Genomic DNA, 26414 nt, shown 5'->3' with positions numbered 1-26414 from the left:
TTTATCTCTTCCTCCACCCCCCCTCTTTATCTCTTCCTCCACCCCCTCTTTATCTCTTCCTTCCCCCCTCTTTATCTCTTACTCCACCCCCCTCTTTATCTCTTACTTCACCCCCTTTATCTCTTCCTCCCCCCCCTCTTTATCTCTTCCTTCCCCCCTCTTTATCTCTTACTCCACCCCCCTCTTTATCTCTTACTTCACCCCCTTTATCTCTTCCTCCACCCCTCCTCTTTATCTCTTCCTCCACCCCCCTCTTTATCTCTTCCTCCACCCACCTCTTTATCTCTTCCTCCACCCCCTCTTTATCTCTTCCTCCACCCACCTCTTTATCTCTTCCTCCACCCCCCTCTTTATCTCTTCCTTCCCCCCTTTATCTCTTCCTTCCCCCCTCTTTATCTCTTCCCCCTCCCTCTTTATCTTTTCCTCCACCCCCCCCTTTATCTCTTCCACCCCCCCTTTATCTCTTCCACCCCCCCTTTATCTCTTCCTCCACCCCCTTTATCTCTTCCTCCACCCCCTCTTTATCTCTTCCTCCACCCCCCTCTTTATCTCTTCCTCCACCCCCTTTATCTCTTCCTCCACCCCCTCTTTATCTCTTCCTCCACCCCCCTCTTTATCTCTTCCTCCACCCCCCTCTTTATCTCTTCCTTCCTCCCTCTTTATCTCTTCCTCCACCCCTCCTCTTTATCTCTTCCTCCACCCCCCTCTTTATCTCTTCCTCCACCCCCCTCTTTATCTCTTCCTCCACCCCCCTCTTTATCTCTTCCTCCCCCTCCCTTTATCTCTTCTACTCTCCCCTTTTCTCCACACCCCCCCCCCCCCCACCTTATCTCTCCCCCCACCCCCCGCTTTATCTCTGCCTCAGTCTCAGGTGCGGTCAGTCCCATGTCTGGGAAACCCTCTTCCCCCTGACTGCAGTGAGATCGCTCCTGTTTGTAACATTCCCGGCGCTTCCACAGGGATATTTTAAAAATTCAGAGCGGGAAGTGAGATTGGAGACAGACACCCAGCAGAAAATGACGGAGCTAAAGATAATTAGAAAAAGTCACCGCCTTCAAACTGTAACCCCCCCCCCCACCTACACACCGCAAGTAAAGACCATTCCGATCCGTGTGAGAGTCCTTTGGGAATTTCCTGTTCCCGGTGCGGCTGATATTTCTGGGCTGTTGACGGATCTATTCCAAGTTACTGTTCACCAGGGGTTAAATGGGGTAGGAGAAACGGGTGGGGGGGGGGCGGGGGGGGAAGCAGATGTTGATTTACCCGCCGGTCTGCGAGACGGGAGAATATTACAGACCCCCAGCTCCAGCTGGCGGGCTCACGGGGAGAATTGGGGTCTGTCCTTACTCCGCATCCAGGTATACTCGCAGCAGAGAGTCACTGGCCTGAATATCCCCTTCTCAACTCAGGATATGAAGGGTCTCCCATCCCACCGGCTAGCTCAGCAGCTTTAACTCGGAGATGATTCAGAACACCATCAATTCCTGTTTTTAAAATAAGGGCTGATCCACTGACCAAGGGTTCGGTATAAAAAATTTTGGCGCCAGTCCAACTGCCGCAGCATTTTATATTGGGGGCCCGGGAGGTGGGTTGGTTATCTGGTGGCGGGCGAGCTCTTTTGGTGGCGTAAACCCCAGTTTCTGCCATTTATCTGCTCAGGAATTTCGTAGTTGGCTTTTACTTGTATAAATAATGAGTGTGTCAGGCTCAGAACTGATGCTTCTGTGGTTCAGGTTCTAGTCCATCCCTCACTGACCCGAGAGGGTGGTGAGTTGCTTCTTGAAGGGTTAGTGTGTGTGGGGGGGGGAGATGCCTGTTATTGGCCAGTCTGAGGGGCACACACTACTCCCAACAGGGAAGGAGGCATAGAACCAAAGCAGCCAGTGTTCATGGGTTGGGACTCAAACCTGGTTGCGTGAATCTCAATGTATACTACTGGCACCAGGTTGGATTGTGTTAAAGCCGAATAAGTGGCAGTAATGACATTGATTGTGAATCAAACCACTGATGGGTTTTGCATTTGTGTGACAGCATTTTCGAAATTGATCATCTTTTCTGCGGCATCTCTGTAGAATTTTCTGTTCTTACTAGATCCCGGAACTCACTTAAATAAGGGGGCACGGTCGGATGCAAACTGATGGTAGGAGTTGATAGAAGGAACATGTTTATAGCACCGGGTCCCCTCCCATGGTCAGCTAAAGCTAGAGGCTGTTGCGCTGGAGAACGAGAACCCAAGGATAAAGCTATCTGACCGAAGACAACTAAAATGGAGCTGCTGTGAATTGGAACCTTCATATTCAACTCGGGGACCCCAAATCACTGGGCTCAAAATGGAATAAAGGTTGCATTTCGTTTGTTTATTCCGTATAAAAAGTGTGCACACATAAGAAAACAAATTACTACATCAACTGTACTGAAAGTAGCAATTTTTATTTGAGTTAAAATTATTTACAGGTAACCAAAGACATACTTCATGAAACTGGTACAAACTCTATTTCCTGCCTTTTGGCTTTTACTCTGAAAGATTGCAACTGAGAAATACTGTATAAAATAAAAATAGGATCGGATTCTGAAAAGTATTTCTACCATTCTAAATTTCCAATTGCCAATATTTACACAACTATTTACAAGAAAAGTCATTTTTAAAATTTATTTCAAACTCATTCTGATTATGCCCTCGTATACCCTTTGCAGTTATTGTGATTATTACAAGTGAATGGAATGAAAACAATCTGAGCAGAGTGTGTGCTGCCATTGCATCTTGGAGGAAGTGGCTGCAATTTCATGTGGAACTGCATCAGAAGTAACCTCCACCCCAAAAATACTTCAGCAACAGCTCTCATTCACAAAACTACAACCAAACTGGGATTTTGTCAGATTGGAACATGTGAACACGCCAAAGGGCAGTTGAATCCTGATAAATGCACATTTAGAAGCTTATGAAATTTATCAATTAGAAATTTGCTGCTTAAATACATAGGATATATCGGAAGTCTACAAAACTATAGGAAAACCCTCCAGTTACAGGATAGCCATTTCTCCCATTCCAACTTCCATTATTCGGGAGGATTGGATTATAGGATTGGAGTTGTGCAGGACCAAAATCAACATGGCCTGGCCGAGAAGTAAACTTTTTGAAGTTTTTCCCAGTTTTAACCGCCCCTCCCATTAAAACAAAGGTTTTACAGCATTTCTCTGCTGAATGTCAACTGGTTGAGAAGCAAACTCAAAACTGTGTTCAATTTCTGACTGCTGGAGACTTTAAATATCAGCTACATCTCAAATTTAATTTTTAAGACGAACTTCTCCTCTTCCCCTGAACTCCGAGTTGGAGCACATGCACCATCACCACATAACAGGTTCCCAAACACCTACTACCTTTAACCGAGAAATGCCATGCAAAGTTCAGGGTTTCTAGACTGCGTGCATGTCAACGTAGTAGCAAGTGGTTTTGAAATGGGATTCATGCAAGCAAAGGAAACTGCTTCTGTTCTAGCAACGATTAAATTCACACAAACAAACATTCTGCACGCTAAACAATAAAACCAAACAGTGAAAAAAATCTTGGGTGGATCAGTAATTCTACACGATAGCTGTGGCAAGTATCTGGCATTATGTAATTCAATATTTGAGATGCATTTATTTCGAGGCATCTGTCTGAGTCTCTAAGCTGTAGGAGGCTATAGAGTGGGGCTATTTCACAAAATTTTAAGTTTTGTGAATTTAATTCATAGGCACATATTATTTTGGATTAAAAGTACATCTGATGCCAAACCTTGGTGGATTTGTGGTTAATGGAAACATTTATTGGACACATTTTCTTAGTTATCAACTCACTGCAAATGTGTTGTAATTCATAAAGGGGTTTTGCGCAAACAGGAATATTGTGATAAGTGGGGCGGTTTGTTCCAATCCAGAGTTCCAAAATAACTGGCTTAATATTTTTCAATTGAATTCTCAGGTTTGCTGATTGGTAAGAATTAAAACTGAGAACGGTTTTCCAGAGTTGTTGTACACACGATCATCGAGTAAAGGTCGAAGCCTGAGCTACAAGTAGACAGGTCAGACCTTTTGTTAAAAGAATAATTTGATTTCAAATGGTTCTGAATCAATGAGAAACACAGGCATGACAACGACAGCATATAAAGTTTGTGCATATTTGAGGACCTCAATCTACTTGTTAATTTTGGTAGCAAAAACACAGTTATTTTTGCAGGAAACTCAAAGTAGAGGTTGCCATTGAAATAGAACCCTTAGTAAAGCTTTAACAAATGATACATTTGAGGAAAATGGGTATTGGGATGATTCCACTCATTGGAGGCTGAATACTCATGATCACGCTATAGTTTTTGAATAACACTTTTTCCTCATCTGCTTTGATGCATTTTAGTTGAAACATATATCTTCAGGTATTCCAACTTAAAAGTTCCATAATTTACACAAATCACTTCAATTCCTCTCTCTACACCAAGTTTCTCTGGTAGAAAACACAAGTGAGCAACAAGTGGAACTATAAGCCACTGTCTGTTGAAGCCAGCTGTAGTGGTGGTGACCCCATAGCAGGCGACACCAGCTAAAGACACCACTTACCAGAATCTGCCAATACCTTCCAATTCAAAACCAAACTTTCAATTGAGTTTTATTAACTGACAAAGTTTTCACTGTGAATATTTCAGTTTGACCTCCCTTCTTTCTGGAATGATTTGAAAACCCAAACTTTCCACTTTGGTTTACTTTATATTCAATATATTTCTAATTTACATAAATACTCCAAAGCCCATCTATTAAGGCATTTATGTTCATAAATCCCCACCAATACAGTAATTACAAAGCCCCAATCCTTTTATAAATAAATGAACAGTGAAAGAGCTCATCTCCCACAGTAAGTTCAGCTTTAAAAAAAATGTCTAAACTAAGCAGAGATGGGATGCAACAAGTGTAAAACCAGACTAAATGCAAAGGTGAAAAGGAGAGAGTTAACTGGGCTACTGAAAATTTCTGTTTTCAAGTTGATAGCACAAATATGAGGCTCGTCCACTCCCAAAACGAGATCGGAAGAAGGGAGTTTGAAAGGGAGACTGAAAAACCTCAGGGTCGTTCCAACAGGCCAGTATGAAGCATTACTCTGCAAGGATAATCCCAAGACAACAAGGAATCTCTTGCACAAATATCATTTCTCATCAAGCTATCCACAGAACCGTGGGGAAGCAAGAAAAAAAAAACCCGTAAAAAACAAACTTGAATACACGAAATAATCGTTATAATCAGTGACATTCTCCAATTCGAACAAAAGTCACCAAATTAAACATTTTCTCCGTAGTAAATGATATAGACATTCCTGGAGACAACATCCAGACCACATAATCTATTTCAGTTCCCAAACTGAATGCATAGCTCCAGAAGCATTTCCAAAAGTAAAAGCACATTTCCGAAACATCACCAAAATAGTTTTACGCAGTTGGGTTAGGAAATGTGGAAATATTCGACTGCAGATTTCAGAGATCTTAATTTGTCGGATGTGGGGTAAATTTTGAACATCTCTACCTACTTTAATTCAAGAGAATCCAAACTATGCCTGATCACCTAGCAGCACAGGTTGTAGAATTAAAAGTTTCAATACAACTCTGAACAGTAATCTTTGATTTGAGCCTGTGTCATTTTCAGGCCAATTGCAGTATCGAGACAATGCTGCATTTTGAAGTTGGCTTCTTTACCTGATTCTGCACTCTCCCAAGAAGTGAAGTATTGATGATCCACCCATGGTAAAAGGCAGTTTTTGCCTGGGATCCATATGAACACATCAGGTTCAAACGCAGAGTTTTAATAGTCTGGGTTTTAATAATATAATTTAAAAATTAGGAGTTTGTGGGGGAAAGAGAAGACAGAGAAAACCCATAGGAATGGCTGCAATGCAGATATTTAGTCAATTACACCCATCATACTAGTCAAGTAGCTGAACTGGCAGCTACACATGACCAAGAGAACTTCTCTCCTTCCCAGATATCAATTAACTTCTGTTTAAAAAAAATCCGAGCAAGGAGTGCAGCTGTAAACACAGGCTTAAATTCAATAAATTATCAAAGTCTCCTTCAACATCTCCATTTAACTCAGTACTACAACGTCCAGGTTAGGAGCTGATCAGAATACATTAATGCTGCAAAACTGTAGCATACTTGGATATATTTGGATTTTGTACTATTTGCATTCAATCCCACAGATTAGCACTTCATTGAGAAGCAGGGTGGACATTACAACATTGAATCAGAAATCTCTTTTACAGATTGTCATTGGAATATGAACAATGGAAATATGGTTCCTCCATGGCAATGACTGAGTTGGGTAATTGGGGCCTCACACCACAGAATTCCAACACTTATCTAAAACCAAAGCTTGGCTATAGCAGATAAGACGCACACTAATTAAAAGAACCAGTGTTGAAACTATGTGGACTAGAACCCAGAATTAAACTGAACTTGTAAGTGATTAAAACTATTAAAAGCATTTTGACAGATATAAAACATGACTTTAAAATCTTAGACCCAGGACTCTGATTTGAGAACAATTGCAGTTGATAAGAATATTTATAAACTTAAAAACATTTAGAGGCTGAGAGACAAACATCCACAAGAAGTCAAGAACTATGATTGGAACTGTGTTCAAACTGGTCACACATTTCACCTCAGTCAGTTATTGAAAGCTAAGTAAGGCTGTGAACCTCAGTTAATGAGTAGTCTGGGAGAACTGCAGCAACAGCCTTTAAATCTATGCAGCATGATTTTCTTTTTTAAACTCAAGGAAACTTATTCCATGTGGGCAACTAAACTGGGTGGGTACACAATGTGGTCAATGGACGGTAAAAACAAAACTGTAATCTACACATGTTGAATCCTGGAAGAAACACAGTAGCTGCTGAACATCTGATAACGTGACCATGCTAAGATTCGAGTGACAGGATGTTTGATACCTCGACCAAATAGGTAAATAAGGTTCCAAACAATAATTGGAGAAAAAAAAATCAGATACGGCTTCAGCAAATACTGTGGTAGTATGCTCCATTCACCCACTAAATATGCTGTGGCTCCACTATCTCTGACACGTTTTGCACACAGATGTATTTCCATGTACCCATAACTGTCAAGCTGGCATTATGCAGCTTAAAACCAGATTAGTCAAGGTCAAATCATGAGCTTTCAATGATCAGCACAATTAAAATTATCCCTGGGAAATGGGAGGCCCAGAAATATTACTTTTTTCAAGAACACAAGCATGAACAGCAGTAAAGAAAAATAGCAAGTAACTGGCTACTCATGGCCAAATCACTGACATGGCTGCAATTTGGCAGTGCAACATAAAGTACTCACCTGGAAAGAATGTAAAAGTGAGTTAAGTGCCTCTGCACCCGTTCCCTCTTCCCCCAGTGGAGATATTCCCACGTGTGCCTGTCCTTGGAGGCCTGTAGGGCAGATTGGTTCAGCCAACTGCTATTAAGTTGAGCAAGGACTGGCATCTTTGCTCCTCCATGATACAGATTCTTGGCATGGTAACATGCACAAGTTGAAGACAGGTTATAGCGCATAACCAGCCTGGCTTTCAGTTTGTTGTGTGATTGTGAGGACATAAAAAAGTGCACCTCATCCAACTGCCTTCAAAAAATCTGTTCCCTTTAGCAAAGATTCCTTGCACACCATATTCAGTCCACATCCTGTTGATGAGACACTGAACAGAAGCTGGACACTTACCTGCAGGAGGAAAGAGCTGGATTCCTGGACCATGCTTTATACATCTCCCATGCTTCATAATAAGCAGGATTGACACAAGCCCCAGGACACAAGCTCTGGAGACTGAAGATTCACAAAATAAAGCAGGGAGCAAAACAGAATGGGAGATGGAGAAAGGAGCATAATTTTATTGTAATATATATTATCTGCATAGTTCTTATTGCCCTGAATAAATTAACTTCCCTGACCAACAGCTGCATAGAGGTGAAACTTTGCAGCCAGCCTAAGCCAGCAGTCTGAGATATGATCAGAAACTGAAGACTGGCTAAACAGCACAGACACAAGACCTGGCTCACAGACATAGACTCAATCTGTACAGGATTTCAGAATTGTGACAATGTCTTACCAAATAGTTCCAACAGACAATTCTGAATTTTGGATGGACATTTAAGCAGACACTGGATTATTATGGTCTATAATTTCTACCATCCACATTCCCTGGTGTTTCTCAAGATGTCACTGGAGGGAATGGAACACTTCAGCACTTTGGGCACACTACATCAAAATGGACAACAGTCAGGCCAGCTACAGTTTAGCAAATCCAAAATAAAACTTCATTCTACTTCCATTATTTTATCTTAATTCCAATTTCAAAATAAATACTTTACTGCACAGTGCTGCATTTGCACTGGTCCCACAAACTTCCTTTATCACCTCAAAGAGACCAAACACAAAGCCAATTTGCTGCTGAGCTGTGAGCAGCTTTTTGCAGCAAACATCTATTGTGGAGATCCACCGATTAAAAATAAAATGCACACAGTATCCTGAATGGCAGGAGACACCAGTCTTGCATGTTTGTCCCGTCAGTCTAGGCTTGGTTGGAAGTTGGGTTCCTGAGGTTAAAATATTGTGTTGCCTCCTGGTCCTCTTCAGTTTTTATTTCACGATATATGCACTTATTTTAAATTTGAGCGCATCAATGGGAGGGGATGTGAATATCGCGTGAAAAATATACCAGCTTCTCAGCAAGTTACAAAACAAATTGCCTTCTTTGCTAATAGCGTTGATTATCAATTATTAATCTCCATTAAAATCTAGCAACTGCAAGGCTGGTTGAATCACAGATACACGTCCCACTAAGTAAAAGCAGCACTTAAAATTCCTACTCACTTTTTTGAGAAGCAAAACAAAATTATGACGGGGTAGAGTGAAACTGGGTTGATTAGCATGAAGGCCAGGATACTTCATACTCAATTCTTGAGTAATTGGTTTTCCACAATTAAATAATTAATAACTTGTAATCATCCACACAGGACACAATTAGCCTGGACCAAGAGCACACTCCTGCTTCAACAATCCCCAGCAGCCAACTCCTTCCAATGATGTCAAGGAAAATTAGCATTTCTAGCAGGAAAATCCATCAGATTGAGAAGCATAAGCAGCATTAGAATGGCAAGGCAAAGAATTGTGGTCTCCTGTGTTGTAATTCTGTGATTTGCTAAAGGCGGTGAGACTGCAAGCTGTAAATCACAATGTAGAGTCTCATGATGAGAACACAGTCCAACAAATCTGACATCCACTAACACATTTTCCATGTCTTGGCTCCTTTACTACTCGAACAGTAATTGAATACAGTTCCCACTGCAGTCTGAGACCCAATGGAGATCTCAGCTTGCATTTTTGCAATGGATGTTCAGATTCAGCAGGGGCAAAATGGATCCATTTGGTAAAAGTTGAAGGAAAGATGCAATCTCAAGCCCAACAGACAAAAGAAAAAGTTTCTTGCGGACAGGTGCAGTGTTTGGAGGCTGAAATGGTAATCTTCCACAGCATTACTTCCATTCTAAATCCTGCCCCAGGGAGGAATCATTTATTAATTTTTCTACCAAGTTTTCCCTCATATTTACTTTCTTTAACAGTCCAAATTTCTTCTGTCAATATCAAAATGAAACCAGTTACCATCTAGAAGGTTAAATCAGTCAGAAAATCTTGTGCAGGTCAGGTGAGTATGGATAGACAGCTTTTGTAGCACATTCAATGTGTGTTAAGATGAGATGTCTGCCAATTCAGGCAGCCCCACATTAAGGACGGAAATGCAGCTGAGCATTTGGCCTTTGCAGGTGGAAATACTCACTGGTGAACATCACTGCCTTCAGGGCTTGTGGGAGTTTGGTTTTTAATCTTATGGAATAAAAACCATTAACTTCAGAATTTAAGATGTTTAACATTTTCAACATGACTATTGGTAGGTCTACCACATACAATGATTCAACTTTACTGCATACCCTGCAACACCTCTCCTTATTAGATCAGCATGATATGGAAATTAAGGCGCATCTCTATGCTCTCAAGTCTCTTGGGTCCTGGAGTAGCTGCAAAATTTTCACAGTTATTGTGAACTTGTCACTAACTCAGTTTAGGAGAGAAGCAGGTGAGAATTGAGTGATAGTGGAGAAGGCACATGCTACCAACTATCCCCTTTGCTCTGCAGGATTGTCCTGTATCCTGAAACTATTGACGCAGGCTGTGAAAATTCCTCCAAAACCTTAAAGGTATTCATCAGTAAGATCAGATTTACACTTGCCCTGTTCTCATGAAAACTCAGCTGGAGGAAAATTAGCTTTTCAGTAAGACTGTATTTCACATACCAGTGCTTTCTCTTCTCCAGTTCTGACTATTTCCTGTGCTTGATACAACTGCAGACAGGAATTTCCTGCATTAGGAAAAGGATTTCTGAAGAAAATAGACATGGTTTCGCTCCTGCGTTCAAACTCACTGGTGCTTCTGGATGGTTCACAATAATGTTACATAGTCAGACTCAAACCAGACCAGGGCATCAACACATCCAAAGTGGAAGTAAAGACTAGTCACAACCCAAATTTGGCAAATGAGTATTGAAGGATAGGAGCTGATATCTCAGCAGCACTCTAGCAGTTATCTTGAAATAAGTATTGTACTTAGACGTTTTTCTGTAGCCCCATTGATTCTCGGTCCCATAGATAATTAATCCCAGGTAACTGATTACGAAGTCAGGCTGGGAATTAGCCATGACTGATGTGCTTTCCCAACTGAACTCTGACATGATTTTACTTTAGGATAAAGGTTTCGTGAACCAAAGAAAACCTCATCCAGTAACTGATGTTACAGCATTCGTGACAAATCCAGATTATTACTGACAGTTTAAAAGAGCTATTCCTTTAATACAAGCTGAACGGACCCGAGGAATTAAAACAAGTCGCATCAACTTTTATAATAATTATATATCTGTATTTAGCTCTATATATAGACCATGAGTCAAAACGTAAACAGCTCAATCTGTTCAGCTTGTAGTAAAGCAAATAACCATTCGAGGTTACATGACTTTTCTGGTGCCAGATGAACTTGTTGTCAATCCACCACACGCTCCATGTTCATGACCAGTGATCACCATAAACAATCTCTGCATTAATATTGTAACCATAACAAGAACATGTGTGGCATAAAATTATTCCATACCCACACTAGGACCATAAATTTGATCAATGAATAAACACCTCAAATATTGTGGGATCACATAAGGTCATTAACTTTAATTCTGAATTTTGATGTTGCAGGATAGAATCTCCAAACATAAAAATGGGGCTGATTGTAACCCTGTGGGTATGGAATAATTAGGTCTGTACAACTAACATCATGTCTGTCCTAATAACTAAAAAAAAACACACGCCATTCATCCTCAGGCCTGCCTTTGCCTCATTTAACTCAACCAGACCGACGCGGCTCAGTCAGTCAAGCACTGCTCGTTTTGGTCAGACTGTGCAATGGCCATGGCTTCCTTCGGAAGCAAAGTCACTGACAAAGTTGGGTGAGAGATTCCTTTGGAGCTTTCCTCATTTGGGTTGGGGGGTGGGAGTGGTCTTTTCCATGAGTTGGTTGATGAGGGAGGGGCTAACTCCAAGGGACAGAGCACAGCTATCCGCAGAAGAGGCTCATTGTCCTTTAGCAGTGATCCAAGTATTCAATCACGCGAGAAATGGACTTCTGTCCTGTCGTTCCCACAGCACACTGGAGGGAAGAGAGAAAACATGAGACACATGGTGACCCACTGCAGATGGCTGAATAATAGGTAGGTATTTGCAAGAGACTCCCCACCTTCACAATACACCAATTTTATCCTACATTTAAAATAAAAATTAACAAGAGGATTTTGTAGCTGTAAAACTAACACCATACACTTGTTGTATGCATTGAGAAATTAGTTTAGTAAACTGAGAGGAGCTTGTTGAAACCTTTTCAAGGTCATGCTGGCAGAGTTGTCACCATCAGCTATCAGTTCTTCTCAGACGGTCTTTTGACTTTGGAGTTCTCTTCCCCAGTGAGCAGTGGAGGCTGGGTCATTGAATATATTCAAACTTCATTCAGATTGTTGATCGATAAGAGAGTTAAGGTTTATAGGGGGCAGACAGAAAAGTGCATTAAGGCTATGTTGAGATCATCATCTTATTGTCATTGTTAGCACAGAACTTGAGCATTGCTGAAAAAAGACATTTTGCTGAAGCATTTCATCTTGCACTCATCAGGACAATCGCAAGAAAATCAATGTCGGGGAAGCAAGAAAATTGTTGCTTACCTGACTTTGCTATTCTTGTGATTGTCCTGATGAGTGCAAGATGGAAAGCTCTGGCAAAATGTCTTTTTTCAGCAATACTCAATTATCATCTTATTGAATGGCAGAGCAAGCTTGAGGGGCCAAATGACCTTCTCTTGTTCCTATTTCTTATGTCCCCATGCTCTATCAGCTGAAAGGCTACATTTGCAATGTATTTGTACACATCAGCAAAGTATATTCACCCTTCGTGTGCTGCCAGTTGTTGACCAGAGTGTCTGACACAGTGTCTCCCTTTCAATGAGCTTTTTACCCTGCACCAAATACAGGTTCATTGAGTTGCAATTTCAATTTTTGCCCTGGAAACACTGGTATAAAGAAAGCTACAAGGGCCCATCAGGCAAGGGTAGTTTTATAGGGTAGGTTTATACCTGGAGGCTGAACACAACTGAAAATCCTTCTATTTAATGATTTAATACTTTGGGTGCACTGTTTATGCCATTAAGTGTTTCTAGTACTGACTGCTGGAACTGAAGCACTTATGCCTTCAGTATTCTGCCTTTGTTCATAAGCATTAGTCTCAGTAACATTTTTCAAATAAAATCTCTGTAAATCCCAATTTTAGAACATTTCCTTTTTTTTTGACTTCTTGGGATAACTGGTCATAACTCCGGAACAAGGTATTATCTTTCAGAAGGTAAACAAAATCCAGTCACTGCTCACTGAGGTGCTTCTGGTAAAGTGCTGCTGCTTAAAAAGTTGTCAAATCAAAACCCATAAAAAGTGAGCAAAATCGAGGGGAAGAGGAAGGGGGCCAGTGTGGGAATGAGTGAGAGACCAACCCTCTTTCCAGCTCACTGACTGACCAACCACACCTCCGTCCCAGGTGGTTTAGTGAGGTGGTCATTCAACAAAATACTCTCATGACAGAAAGTGCCATTCACATTATCTTCAGTTACAAATGTCTGACAAGATGATTTTTCTGCTAAAGAAATAGATTGAAAAAGTTCAGAGAGTAGAAAAGCAATCATTGATTAACAGGAATATCTGTCACGATTCTATTGTGAAGTTGTTAAAAATATCTGCTGTGGAGCAGTGATGGAGAAAGATGGCACAGCAGGTAAGTACAACACTTCACACCAGAGCTGAGCACTGATTTCCCACTGAAATGAATACCTGCAATACCTGTAACTGTCACACTTACCGTAAGATTCATGAAATTCAAAAACTTATGTAACATCTCAGTCATAATGGAGAAGTCTCCTTCAGGTAAAAGCTCCCTCACAGTAGTGACATTCACCTAAAAGGACAGAAAAGCCGTCAAGATTCAGGGCAATGTTGGGTATGGACAGATCTAGCACATCACCCAGGATAATTGTTATTAGGATCTCAATGGGTCAATTCAGGAAATGGCAATTTAAGGATAATTACTGAAGACCACTACATTATCCATCCAGCTTCCAAATACCAAAACAATTTTAATTATCAGTATCTCATGGAATATAATGAGGGGGAGGAGGTTCAGCTAGGCTGTTGACTGCTGCTGTTGGAAGCAGTGGGCATCAGGTGTCAGTGTTGGCAGTGAGATCCCGTTACTGAATATTCCGTTGATACTCACTGCCCAGGCAAGAAAATGGTAACTGAAACACAGGCAACACCATGGAACTGGACCCCAGTCAGAATCCATGACAACAAGATGCCAAATGTAACTGCAGACTCCTGCCCCCAAATAAAGGTACAGATTCCTGTGTGCTCTGCTCAAATCATGACTTGCCTGTCTGGACTGCTCATTTATAAATAAAAAAAAATTAAATAAAGCATAAAACAGGTTTTGATTCAAAACCATCTCCAGAAGGTGATGCCCTTACTCACCGGACTTTCTTGACAGAGGCAGCCGAGAAGCAGTGCTGTGTATGAGGCCACGATGCAGTCCTCCATGTGCTTTCCAGCATGCTGCAGGGCTGGAAAAGATATTACAAATTACTTCCACACCTTCAACAACAGTGCATCTTTGCTGGTGGGTTTGGGGGAAGTGGAGGTGGGAATATTGAGGGGTGGGAGGGGAAGGAAAAAAGTTCGGGTCTTAGGTTTCAAATGATGATGGCAACACCTTCAACTGAGCTAGCACAGCTCTGTGGTCACAAGAATTCCTACCTTGTCTCATACACATTTTAAATATAACATTTGTCGTTACCCTGCTTTGAACATTTGAGCTTTAAGGGCTGGTTTTTGCTTTTGCTCTTTCCATGACTGCCATCAGTAAAATTGAGCAGCCAATGAATCTTGGATGAATTTCATTTAACGCTCCATTTCCCAACTGCCCTGGCTGCTATGGAACAATTAAAATAAACACAGCTCACTAGCTCTCACCCAGTCAGGAATTGCATGCTGCTCTCTCCAGCACTTAAATATCTAAAACACATTCAGCTCTGCTAATGTACAATGCTTAAGTGTGGCACAACAAGTTTGTAAAATTCAGCAGATTAACTGATATTATTACATTGATATTTATTATATTATTTTATTAAAACAGTTCATTGCGTCATTACATTAAAGACAGCAAATTTATGTTGCAGAACTAACATCTTGGGGTCGTATCAGAAATCAAACCGAGCGAAATACCAGCTACGGGCATGTGCTTATTTAAGTGGCAGACAGATGCATAGTTATTTATTGAACTTTAACCGTGTATGTCCAGTGTTAGAGACAGTAGCGTCCAATATTTATTGGAAATATAAAGGGCACTCACTAGAAAGAAAATGTTGATCAGATGCTCCAACAGGAGGAAAATCAGATAAAATGCCTTAGCTTAACGCCCCACAAACTATTTGTACAGTACACAGGGGTCAGAAGAGCAGAAAGAGAGTGAGCAGCCAGGGATGATTTGCTCCTCTATGTTAAGCATGAGCAGGGTAGCAATGCAATCTGCGATTATACTGAACTCGTAGCTCCGACCACTGCAAGCAAAGCAGAGAAAGCTGCTGGTCTGATTAATGCTGAAAATGTGTAGGTTCCAGATGTGGTCAGAGTTTTCTTTGAAACTTATCAGCAGCAAATGCACAAGATTTGTGGTTAAACAAACAGATCTTCTTGCATGCTCTAAACTTCCAGCCACATTTCCTTCTTGAACAAATCAGTTTAATTCCTCCATTTGTGTTGGAACTACAATTTGTTTCTGCAGCATTCTCCATCACATTCTCTGGCCAGCTTCTACTCAAGTCGTGGACAGAGAATGCAAAACAAGCTAAAAATACAGTTTGAGAAAGCAACACCTTGAAGGACAAAAATTCAAGAACTGCATCTGAAAGTCCTGAATCTGGTTAATAACGAGTGGCAAATGTGATTTTTTTTTTCTGTGCCATCAATATGAACCTGCTAACAGACTTCATGGCCTCATTCTGTGCTGAGCAGAGTACAGAATGATCACTCATTGTGGCATGACAACAATATCAAATGTGGAGCCTGGACAAACAAGGAAGAACTTTGACAGTTTAAGAGATTCCACTACTCAACAGCACAGCCCAAGAAAACACAAAGACCCACTTCATTCTTTTCTATCAAGTGCATCTCCCAACATGGGATAGTAAAGCCCTCCATCTCACAGAAGGCTACTGGAGACCAGCAGCACAATAAATATGGATGGAATGCCCATGGCATATCTGCCAATTGCAGCAGGTAATATATTGACATCATTTTGTCGTGATGGGCCAAAGGCAGGTAACCACAGCCATTTAACAAACCCAACAGCTTAGGAGAAGGAACTGGAAATTCTCACTGTGCCATTTACTACAAGCCTCAGCAAAGATGGCATGAAAACTGAGTGAGCACAATGCTTTAATGCCAAGGAAATTATTAATAGCGAGCAAGTACTTTAAAAGCAGCAAGAATATAATTAAAGAAACTCCAGGCATGGGATTACATTTTATTTTGAAGCTCTTAATTGCTGAAACATCTCTTTCATACCTTTATTCAGGTCAATTTCTTCATCCTCCTCCTCCTTCTTTTCATTCTCATTCTTGGTGCAGTTTTCTGACTGCACCCATTCCAGTGACCCAGCAGTCTCCTGCCACTGGCCACTCTGGTCCTGAGGTGGCACTGGTGTGTCTTTAATGAAGTCATCGGTCTCGGTTTCTGCAAGACGGGCTGCTCGCTCTCGCTGCAGAAACAGCTGTCAGCAAAAAACAAACATATTCTCATGAAACCAAGTGTAAACAAGTATAGATACTTATTTGGGGAAATTTGGTACACTCCAGAGCAACAGCTTGAGTTCCTGCAAACATGTACCAATACTTATCTCGTTTCTTAAAATGGTGAAATCAAAGCAATGAAAGCGAGTTGAAATAGAAACAAAACATTCTGCCCAGGTATCCTTTTTTTGATTCATTTACGGGGATGTAGGCTCCGCTGGCTGGGCCAGCATTTATTGCCTATCCCTAGTTGCCCTTGAGAAGGTGGTGGTGAGCTGCCTTCTTGAACTGCTGTAGTCCATGGGATGTAGGTACACCCACAGTGCTGTTAGGGAGGGAGTTCCAGGATTTTGACCCAGTGATTGTGAAGGAACGGCGACATATTTCCAAGCCAGGATGGTGAGTGACTTGGAAATATATCACCATTCCTTCACTGTCGCTGGTTCAAAATCCTGAAACTCCCTCATTTCTACTTCTGGGAATGGCATTCACTATATGTGATTGCAGCTCTGCAGTGAACCTTGATGGTCATGTGTTTGTAGAGTACACGCCCTAAGCTTCAGCAGAAGGTTAAACGAAGAGTTTTAAAGTATCCAGGCAAATAAAGGAGAAGCAACTGGTCCAGCAAGAATTTATCACTGCACTCTTGGGTGACTTTAAACTCTCAGGCTTGAGAACATCCTGACCAGACATGGAATGTTTCTGGAGAATAGATCCTCAGGCAGGCACAAAACATTTTAGATTCTCTTCTTCTGAGGTTAACTCTTCACTGCCTCTATTTAATACCAAGAAACTCAGATAGTTCAAAGGTTAAGCATGTTCAACCAGAATGGAAGCAAGCCAATCTGTAACATATGGAAGAGCATCATGAAGAACAGACAGGAGAGAAACAGGTCATTTGGTCCAAATGATGTTTATCCTTCATGGTCGTGTCTTCCCAACCTTCTTCATTTCACGCTCTAGCAGAGGACCATTTGGACAACAGGTGACTAAAGCCTGGGAAAATAACATTGGACAGCACATCCACCAGCCTCAGGAGGGATTTATCAGCCCAGTCAGTAATTGACCACTTTTCAAAATCCACAATGTTATATTTCTTCTAATCATTGAAACAAAGGCTTGAAATATGAACTTGTTCATATAGCTCAAATAACTGAGATGCTCTATCACCAGCTCAGGCAGTCAACTACTGAGTCAGTAAATCAGCACCTGCTAAACCCTCACCAAAACTCTCTCCCGAAATTGCTAAACCATAGCTCATGAATCTGCAATAAAGGGCAGCAGATCTTGGTCTCACCAGCTGGCACTTGGATCTTCTTATAGAGGAAGGCAGGGTACATTGCTTTAGAGACAGACAAAGCTCTACCTCCACAATACACTGAGGAATTTTTCATTATTTTCAATTTTTATAGACAGGCCTTAGACTATACGAAATGGGTCACATTGCTAATATAAGCTGACACCCACCTGCACCAAGGCCTCGATCGCTCCCACCTGTCCTTCCATCCTCAAGCTATCGTTTCCATCCACAGCACAGAACGAGTCAAAGGAGCAAGGTGTTTCCATGTCGACAAGACAATGTCTATTGCGAGCACTATGCTCCACAAGATTAATCAGCAGACCGAGTCCCTGCAGAAGACAAACGCCAGTCAATTCACCTTAAATATCCAATCACACAGAGCTCATTCAGTTTTCAGGCCGACAGTTTAAATTAAAGCTCCAGCGAAGACTAGGGAGGTAGACCAGACCTAACCCAAAGTGGTGGTCAAACAACTGTATGCTCACTCAAGCCCAAAAATCTTCTTTGATCCACACTATTTTTCAGTGAAGTTTGGGGCAGCTGGGCGGGGGAAAAGAGAGCCCGTGAGGGGGCGAGAACAAGAGAACCAGAGAAAATGAGAGAACAAGAATGAATGAGAGAAGTTAGTTATATTTGTATTTATGGGTGTTAGGAATGAAGTTTAATGTGTTTCTGTATTGGTGTGTTAAGAAAAGGGGAAACATAAGTTTTAGTTTCATCAGCTGACTCTGGTGACTGTTCAATAGCCACTCTCCCCATGTCTAAACAAAAACTGAAAGTTAGGATCTAACAAGCCAGGGTTCCACCCTGGGGTCTGGCTTGTCCAGTAGTTATATCAGATGGGATCATAAAATGGGGGCTCGTCTGGGATTATCGTTATAAAGTGGGATTGGAAATCCTTGAACATTGGTGTGATCTGTGAATCCTTTTAATGAGTACTGTGGTACTGGATGTAGGAATTGGAGTTGCTGTGAGGTATATGATGTGTGTTGGAATTCAAAATGGCTTTGGAGGTTGCTAAGGCTTTTCTACAGGTGGAAGATGTAACACTGACTGGTTTACAGAAGTTAACCAAGAGTAAGCTAACGGAATTGGCGGATAAGCTAGAAGAGTTAGAATTACCCGTAGGGGCAAGGAAAGCAGATATAGTTGAGGTAACAGCACAGCATTTGAAACTGGACAGGACACTAGAGAGACCACATTCCCCAGGAGGTGGGGCAATGACTTGGCTAAGATTCAGTTGCAAATGAAAAAAACTTGAATTGGAGGTGAAAAAAAAAAAGAATTGGAATTGGAAAGGCTAGAGGCAAAAGAAAAAGGAGAGCACATTTGAATGGGAGCGAGCACAAAGGCAGGATAGAGAAAGGGAGCGAGATAAGACAAGAGAACTTGACCTCCAGAAAGAGAAATCAGCAATGGAGGAAAGACAGAAGGAATGAGAAAAAGAATACTGGCTTAAAAGATGGCATCTCCAATCCAAAGCTCAGTGGGGAGATGTTTAAATTTGTGTAAGCCCTCCCAATGTGTGAGGAAAGGGAGCTAAGCAAATGAATTGGCCAAAAGGAATCTGGACACTGCTCTTACAGAGTAGGTTGGTGGGTAGAGCTCACGAGATTTATGCATCACTGTCAGAAAAGATATCTGTGGACTATGATGCAGTAAAAAAGGCTATTCTTAGTGCATATGAATTGGTCCCTGAGGCATACAGGCAGAAATTTCAGAATAAAAGAAAATAGCCTGGCCAGACCTGTATTGAGCTGAGATGATAAAGCAGGGTAATTTTGGTCATTGGATACAGGCATTAAAAGGTATAGACAACGCATGAAGCCCTTAGGGAAATAATTCTCTAGGAAGAATTTAAAAATTCATTTCCTCCAATAGTTAGAACCCATGCTGAAGACCAGAGGGTTAAAACGACTAGACAGGGAGCAGAGATGGCTGACAATTTTGACCTGGTCCATTGATCTAAACCCTTTTTCCGTCATCCCTACAAACCCAAGAAGGTTAGAAGGTGGGAAGGTGAAAGAAAGGCAAGCAGCCAGGGAACAGAAGGGACAGCTGGGGATTCCCAGGAAATTTGTCCTGAGACCAGGAAGGAAGGTGCTGAGGGTAGGAGTGACATTTGAAGGCCCAAGTGTTTCCACTGTAACAAGGTGGGACACTTTTGGGTAGACTGCTGGAGGCCAAAGGGTAGACACCTACTGCAGTAATAGGAACACCTAAGGAATCCTCAGGAAAGGTTGCATCAGAAAAGGAAATTGTTGTTAAAAATGTAACAGTAGTACAGATGAACCAAGTCAGGATGGTAAGTAACTTGGAGGGGAACTACCAGGTGGTGGTGTTCCCATCTATCTGCTGCCCTTGCTCTTCCAGATGGGAGTGGTTGTGGGTTTGGAAGGTGTTGTCTAAGGAGCCTTGGTGAGTTCAAGCAGTGCATCTTGTAGATGGTATATACTGCTGTCACTGTGTCGGTGGTGGAGAGAGTGAATGTTTGTGGACAGGGTGCCAATCAAGCGGGCTGCTTTGTCCTGAATGATGTCAAGCTTCTTGAGCGTTATAGGAGCTGCACTCATCCCAGGCCCCTGACCTGTGTCTAGTAGATGGTGGACAGGCTTTGGGGGGGGTCGGGAGGTGAGTTACTTGCCGCAGGATTCCTAGCCTCTGACCTGCTCTCGTAGCCACAGTATTTATGTGGCTAGTCCAGTTCAGTTTCTGGTCAATGGCAACCCCCAGGATACTGGGGGATTCAGTGATGGTAATGCCACTGAACATCAAGGGGCGATGGTTGGATTATCTCTTGTTGGAGAGTAGGAAGTCAGGCTGTAAGAGGTTCTGGGTGTTTTGTCTCAAAGGGAGAAGTGATCCCTTATTCCTCCAACAAAATAAGTAAATAGTTTAAAATTTTGAGAGATACTGGGGCAGATCAATCATTGATGGTGGCTAATGATACAATTTGTGCTCCGGACAGTTTTTTGAAGGAAAAAGTATTAATTAGAGTTATTAATGGAATTTATGAACCTGTTTCTTTGTGTAAAGTCAACTTACAATGGAATTGTTTATGGCGAGAATTATTCCTAAATCACCTATTGAAGGGGTAAGTATCATTCTGGGTAATGATTTGGCTTGAGGAGGCAGTAGTGTGGTGATGACTGTATTGCAGCAGGCGGTTGATCATGCTGTTCTAAACCAATTTCAGAAAACCTGGTCAAAAATGAAATACTCATTGCCAGTAACAAGCAATTGAAGGAAAACCTGATTAACGTGAAAAGCCAACTTTCACGCATGAAAGAGGAGTTTGCGAATGAAAGAAGAGAATTGGTGAGAACAATTGAGAATCAGTCACAAAGTAGAACACTTGACTGAGGACTTAAAGGCCAACCTTCAGTTAAAACTTGATGAACTTCAAGCATCAGAAGTCACTATGAAATATCGTGGAAAACGTCTTGAACAGGAAAGGGAACTGTTGGTAAATCAAGATAATTGGTTGAATGCAGAATTGAAAACCAAAGCAAATGAACTGGTAGGACTTCGGCAGGGGAAGACTAATGAGCTGGAACTTCAAAGCAAACTAGAGAAAAGGAAAGAGGAGATGTGTGGTTTGGAGTGTCACAGTTCCAAAGTTGTGTGTGTGAATAAAAGTTTCTTGCCGAGTTGTGCTCCAGTTGAGCAAAGAACTGATCCAAGGAATATTACTGATGTATCAACCTCAGTAATGGGCAGTGCAAAAACAACTGCAATGCCTGCAGAATTGGGACTTAAGAATTGTCAATTAAAAGGACTGAAAGTGCAAAATGACCCTACCAGGTCAACGACCAGAGACGCTGATTTAAAAGGTGCTTGCCAGCCTTATTTACACAAAAAGACAGCAGTTGGAATCCAGGCATGTGGACAGTTTGCAAAAGACCATTTAAAACCTGTAGAGGGGAGGCATGATATAGTACGTGGATTACGCAAAAGAGTTGAACTGTTGGAGCGAACTATGAAACTCCATAGGGAGAAAATAATTGACGCTTCTCAAAGAGAAGTGGAAAAGACCTGCTCAAAGTGGGATTGGGAGAAACAACAAACTCATAAAAAGTTCAAAGATAAAATCAAACAAGAGTACGAAACCCTTTTGTGTCAACATTAAAGCCGCTCAACAACATTCTTGAAACAGTGAAAAGATGATTTTGACTAGAAATGAAATGAGAGGTTAATACAAAAAAATGCCATTTTGACTTTGGAAACGAGAGGGCCAGAGAGAACTCAGGAGAACGAGTTAGGAAGTAGCAAGCAACACCTCAAAAATAGTAATTGCCAGTTTACTACGGGTACCACGTGCAAGTACTTAGAGAAATAGGAGGATAGAGTAGGTGAATGCATGGCTGGAGAAATGGTGCAGCGGGTTGGGCTTCAGATTTCTGGGACATTGGGATAAGATCCAGGGTAATGGGATCTGTACAGGCCGGACGGGTTACACCTAAACAGAGCTGCGACCAATGTCCTTGCCAGTGATTTGCTAGTGCTTTGGGGAGGGTTTAAGCTAATTTGGCAGGGGTGTGGGAACCAGGAGGTAATATCAGAGAGGAGTACCAAGGTGCAAAGAATATTGGGAGAGATAGATAGCACTGGGGTAGGGAACAGTAATGTATTAGGTGGGTTCAACCTAAGTGGAAAAGTAATAAAATCTAAATTAGGGTTACAGTGCCTGGAGTGTGATAAATAAGATTGGTGAGCTGCAGATAGCCACATGGAAATACAATGTTGTGGCAATAATGGAGACCCCACTCAAAGGAGAGCAGGACTTGGCATTAAATATTCCTGAATACAAGGTGTAGGAAAGGAGAGGTAGCAGTATTGATTAAGGAGAATATTGTAATGTTTGAGACAGAGGGTGCCCAAAATGGCCAAGGACAGAATCTATTTGGCTGGAGATAAGGAGCAAGTAAAGGCACAATTACATTGCTTGACATAGACTTTAGGCCACCAACTATTGGGAAAGATACTGAGGAACAAATCTACAAAGGAATTACAGAGAAGTGCAAGAATTATAGAGTAGTTATAATGGGGGATTTAATAATCTGAATATAGACTGGAGTAGTAGTAAGGGGCAGAGGGAGGCAAGTGTTCCTAGAGTGCATTTATGAGAATTTTCTCCAGTAGTATGCTTCCAGTTCAATGAGAAAGATGACACCGCTGGACCTGGGTCTTGGGAATGAGGTGGGCCAAGTGGATTCAGCATCAGTATACTATTTTGGTGATGGCGTTGCCAGAGTGGGGTAAGGGAAGAATTCTAAGGTGACCCAGTAATGGAGGGACAGTATTACAACATCTCATTCAAACCCCACTTCCAGGCATGAAAAGCCACATTTTGAGTTTCTTCAATTGTAACAAGCACTTGCAGGGTGACTCTCGATTGAGGGTACAGTGGAACTGCCAACACAGCACAACCCAAATGCTGAAAATGTGTACTGACAATTGTTCCCATGCAGAGTCTGAAACATGCTGCATATCCCCAATAGTATCAAGAAAAAAATTAGCAGAGTGGTGGAAGATGGAAACTTGTTGCAGCTGATGCAGATATGGTCTCTCTGGTCTGAATGAAGACCTGATAAGCTTTAGGGTCTTGAATGTTGATTCTGCCCTGATAGTTGATGTAGGTTTACAGATTGTCATGTGCTGGAGGCAGAAGGAGCTGCTGAATGGGACAGAGGCAAAACACATCTGACAGTGATAACAGCCCTCTGAACATACTGCTTGGCTCCATGTCAGTTCTAGATATACTTTTTAGGTTTCTGAGCCTTGAGCTGGGTCTCTTGATATGCAAGAACACTGTCCACCTCCTCACTGCATCAATCCACATGACGCCATGGTGATAATCAACAAAACATTAGTTACTTATCAATGTTCATGGTTTGTCTCATGTTTTGCTCCTGCTGGCTGACAACCTCAGCTTTCTTCACACATTAAGGCAGTGTGTGTTTTGTGGCCGCAGATTGACAGTGACACTCTGCACCTTGCTCCCAGAGTGTTTCAGTGACGGGTTTGGGGACTAAGATCTGGCCAAGCAATGCATTTCGTTTGAACTAACCAGATTCGGATGTGTGCATCCGACAGGTTGACAATGTATCACCAGCCTCCCAGGTACAATGCAAGATTAGGTGTGTACAGGTGCGGTTGGGTCTCATGAAATCTTAATGTTAGGAGCCTGTCCCCCAACATCTCCCTCCCGGGAATAACCTGCTCAGCATTTCTTTTGTAACCAAGCCCATCTCCCAAAGTTCAGCTTTCTACTGGTGATCCCCACCTTTTGCACTCTCACTAAGTACTTCCTCTCTGTCCTCAGACTAAGCCATGTGATTACTTGGATCTTAATCAAAGAGATTTCCAAGGTTGAAGGTGATTCTAAACCAAAAAAAATTAGGGGCAGTGCAAATGAACGAGCCAGCATAAATCTTCAACAAACAGAGATACATTTACTGTATTGCATCTACACAGGCAGTTCATAAATTAATTTAAAACAAATATCACCACTGACCAAGAAAAAATTTGGAGTCTGATCTGCTGTACTGTATGCATTACTGATTTACAGCATGAATATTGCTGGCCTTTACAGTATGTGGGGGTTTGGCAAGGAGTGTGGGGATCTATTATTAGGTAGGTTAAGTTAATTTTAATTACACTGAAAGAGGCAGCTAGAGTAAAGAACGGTCTTAGCCTGTAACTAAAATTCCTTGTTTCCACTGTAGGCACCTAGGGAGGGCCGAAAAGCTGTGGTGGTGTTCACTGCAGTGATCACATATTTCTTACCAACACTCGGATGTCAAATCTCTGTTCCTGAGGTATGTATTGTGGCACCTGGAGCACGCAGTTCATGGTCGTGCTGATGAGGTTGTCCTGCTCACCAGTCTTTGTGCTGCCCCACTCTAAAGAGAAAGAGAATATAAAATGGACTACAATAAGCCTGAGTAACAAAAGGAATTTATTGAGTTTAACCCACAGCTAAGATCCATATAATGAATCAATAGCATCCACCAGTAATTTTGAAAAGACATTCTCATAGTTACCTTCAGAATTGATAAATGTCATTCAGTCCACCTAACTCACTGCATAGTTTGGATACTGGCTTTCCAGCCATTAACACTCTCAGTCAGCACCAAATATTCTTGACCTTTGGGTCAGAGTAGAGGAATGCCACAAAAATACTTATTAAATAAACTGTAAACAGTCTCTGCTATTGTGCTTGTGTAACACAGGAACAAAAAAAAAAACCTGCTGCTCAATTATTTGATGAAAATAAATGTTTAACATTCATAGTATCATTACACTTCAGAATTGTGGCATATTCAAAGCACATCCCTTCGCTGTCTAATAAGAGAACAAGACATTTTGTTCTGGCAGGAAGGTTTATTGGATGCAATTTCCATTATAAAATGACTGGGGCAGTGAATCATGCTGGCACATCAACGTGACGCCACTAATGGTTGCAGATTCTATCCCCTACTTGACAGGGTCCTTGATTTCAATGCAACAACTGATGAAGGACACACCAAGCTTGTTTCTAAAGCACTGCATTTGTAATTATCATAGTGGGTGGGTGCTAGGAGAAGTCTAACACTGTCAGCAAAAAGGGGTTGGAGGGGAAATGATAGAGATAGTGCCAGGTCACACAAGTAGCTGCTAAGGAGCCTCAGGGTGGTAGGAAAACAGCTTGTTCACCTAGCCTCATGGCCCAAGGAACAGAAAGCAAAGGAAAAATGAGTGCACATGGGAGAATGCTGATCCCTCAAAAAGTAATCATGAGCTGCTGCTGTGAGTTAAAGAAAATGAACCAGATCAAAAGATCTAAAATTAGCGGAATGTTGCAAAAGCTAGGGCAAATAATAAGACTTCAATAGGTTCGGTAATTAAGCCACGTTTGTCTTTTGTTATCAGTCTATCAATAGTTCTTAAGTTTAAAAGAGGGGGAATAAAATAACATTCTACTGCAGAAACAGTGCAGCAGTGAATAAATTGCTCACAAATCTTAACAGGGTCATATCCAGCATCTTTACCTTCAGCTAAGAATAGAGTCAGTAGTGCCAATATCAGCTTATTGCCTTGTGATAAATTGCAGATTATCACACTAAATGGTGGTGATAACTTCAGAATTTTCTCTCCTTCAAAGGGCCAGACCAATGCATGCTCAGAAATATTAGAACCACTCATCCATTTTAAAGAGGGACCGGGGGCAGGGGGTGCCCAAGGCAGGGTGAGTGAGAGAGAGAGAGAGAGAGACAGACAGACAGGGCGAGAGAGAGAGACAGACAGGGCGAGAGAGAGAGAGAGAGACAGACAGGGCGAGAGAGAGAGAGAGAGAGAGAGACAGACAGGGCGAGAGAGAGAGAGAGAGACAGACAGGGCGAGAGAGACAGACAGACAGGGCGAGAGAGAGAGACAGACAGGGCGAGACAGACAGACAGACAGGGCGAGACAGACAGACAGACAGGGCGAGACAGACAGACAGACAGGGCGAGAGAGAGACAGACAGACAGGGCGAGAGAGAGACAGACAGACAGGGCGAGAGAGACAGACAGACAGGGCGAGAGAGACAGACAGACAGACAGGGCGAGAGAGACAGACAGACAGACAGACAGGGCGAGAGA

General features: G+C 41.9%; 1 protein-coding gene across 2 annotated transcripts in view; it reads right to left on the bottom strand.

The window, feature by feature from the left end:
- Positions 1–2409: 2409 nt before the first annotated feature.
- The window catches only part of LOC121270745 (wings apart-like protein homolog), a 168641-nt gene continuing 144636 nt past the window's right edge, over positions 2410–26414 (bottom strand). For both annotated transcript variants that reach the window (XM_041176128.1, XM_041176129.1), the window contains exons 14-19: positions 24580–24695; positions 17958–18119; positions 16267–16471; positions 14176–14264; positions 13508–13603; positions 2410–11762 (exon numbers count right to left, since the gene is read on the bottom strand). In XM_041176128.1, coding sequence (XP_041032062.1) covers positions 11697–11762; positions 13508–13603; positions 14176–14264; positions 16267–16471; positions 17958–18119; positions 24580–24695 — 734 coding nt within the window. In that variant the 3' untranslated portion in view covers positions 2410–11696. The remainder of the gene's footprint in view (positions 11763–13507; positions 13604–14175; positions 14265–16266; positions 16472–17957; positions 18120–24579; positions 24696–26414) is intronic.

The sequence above is a fragment of the Carcharodon carcharias genome, chromosome 28, assembly GCF_017639515.1.
Source record: "Carcharodon carcharias isolate sCarCar2 chromosome 28, sCarCar2.pri, whole genome shotgun sequence".
Lineage (NCBI taxonomy): Eukaryota > Metazoa > Chordata > Chondrichthyes > Lamniformes > Lamnidae > Carcharodon > Carcharodon carcharias.
Note: the sequence above shows the minus strand (reverse complement) of the source record. Positions and strands in the feature narration are given on the sequence as shown.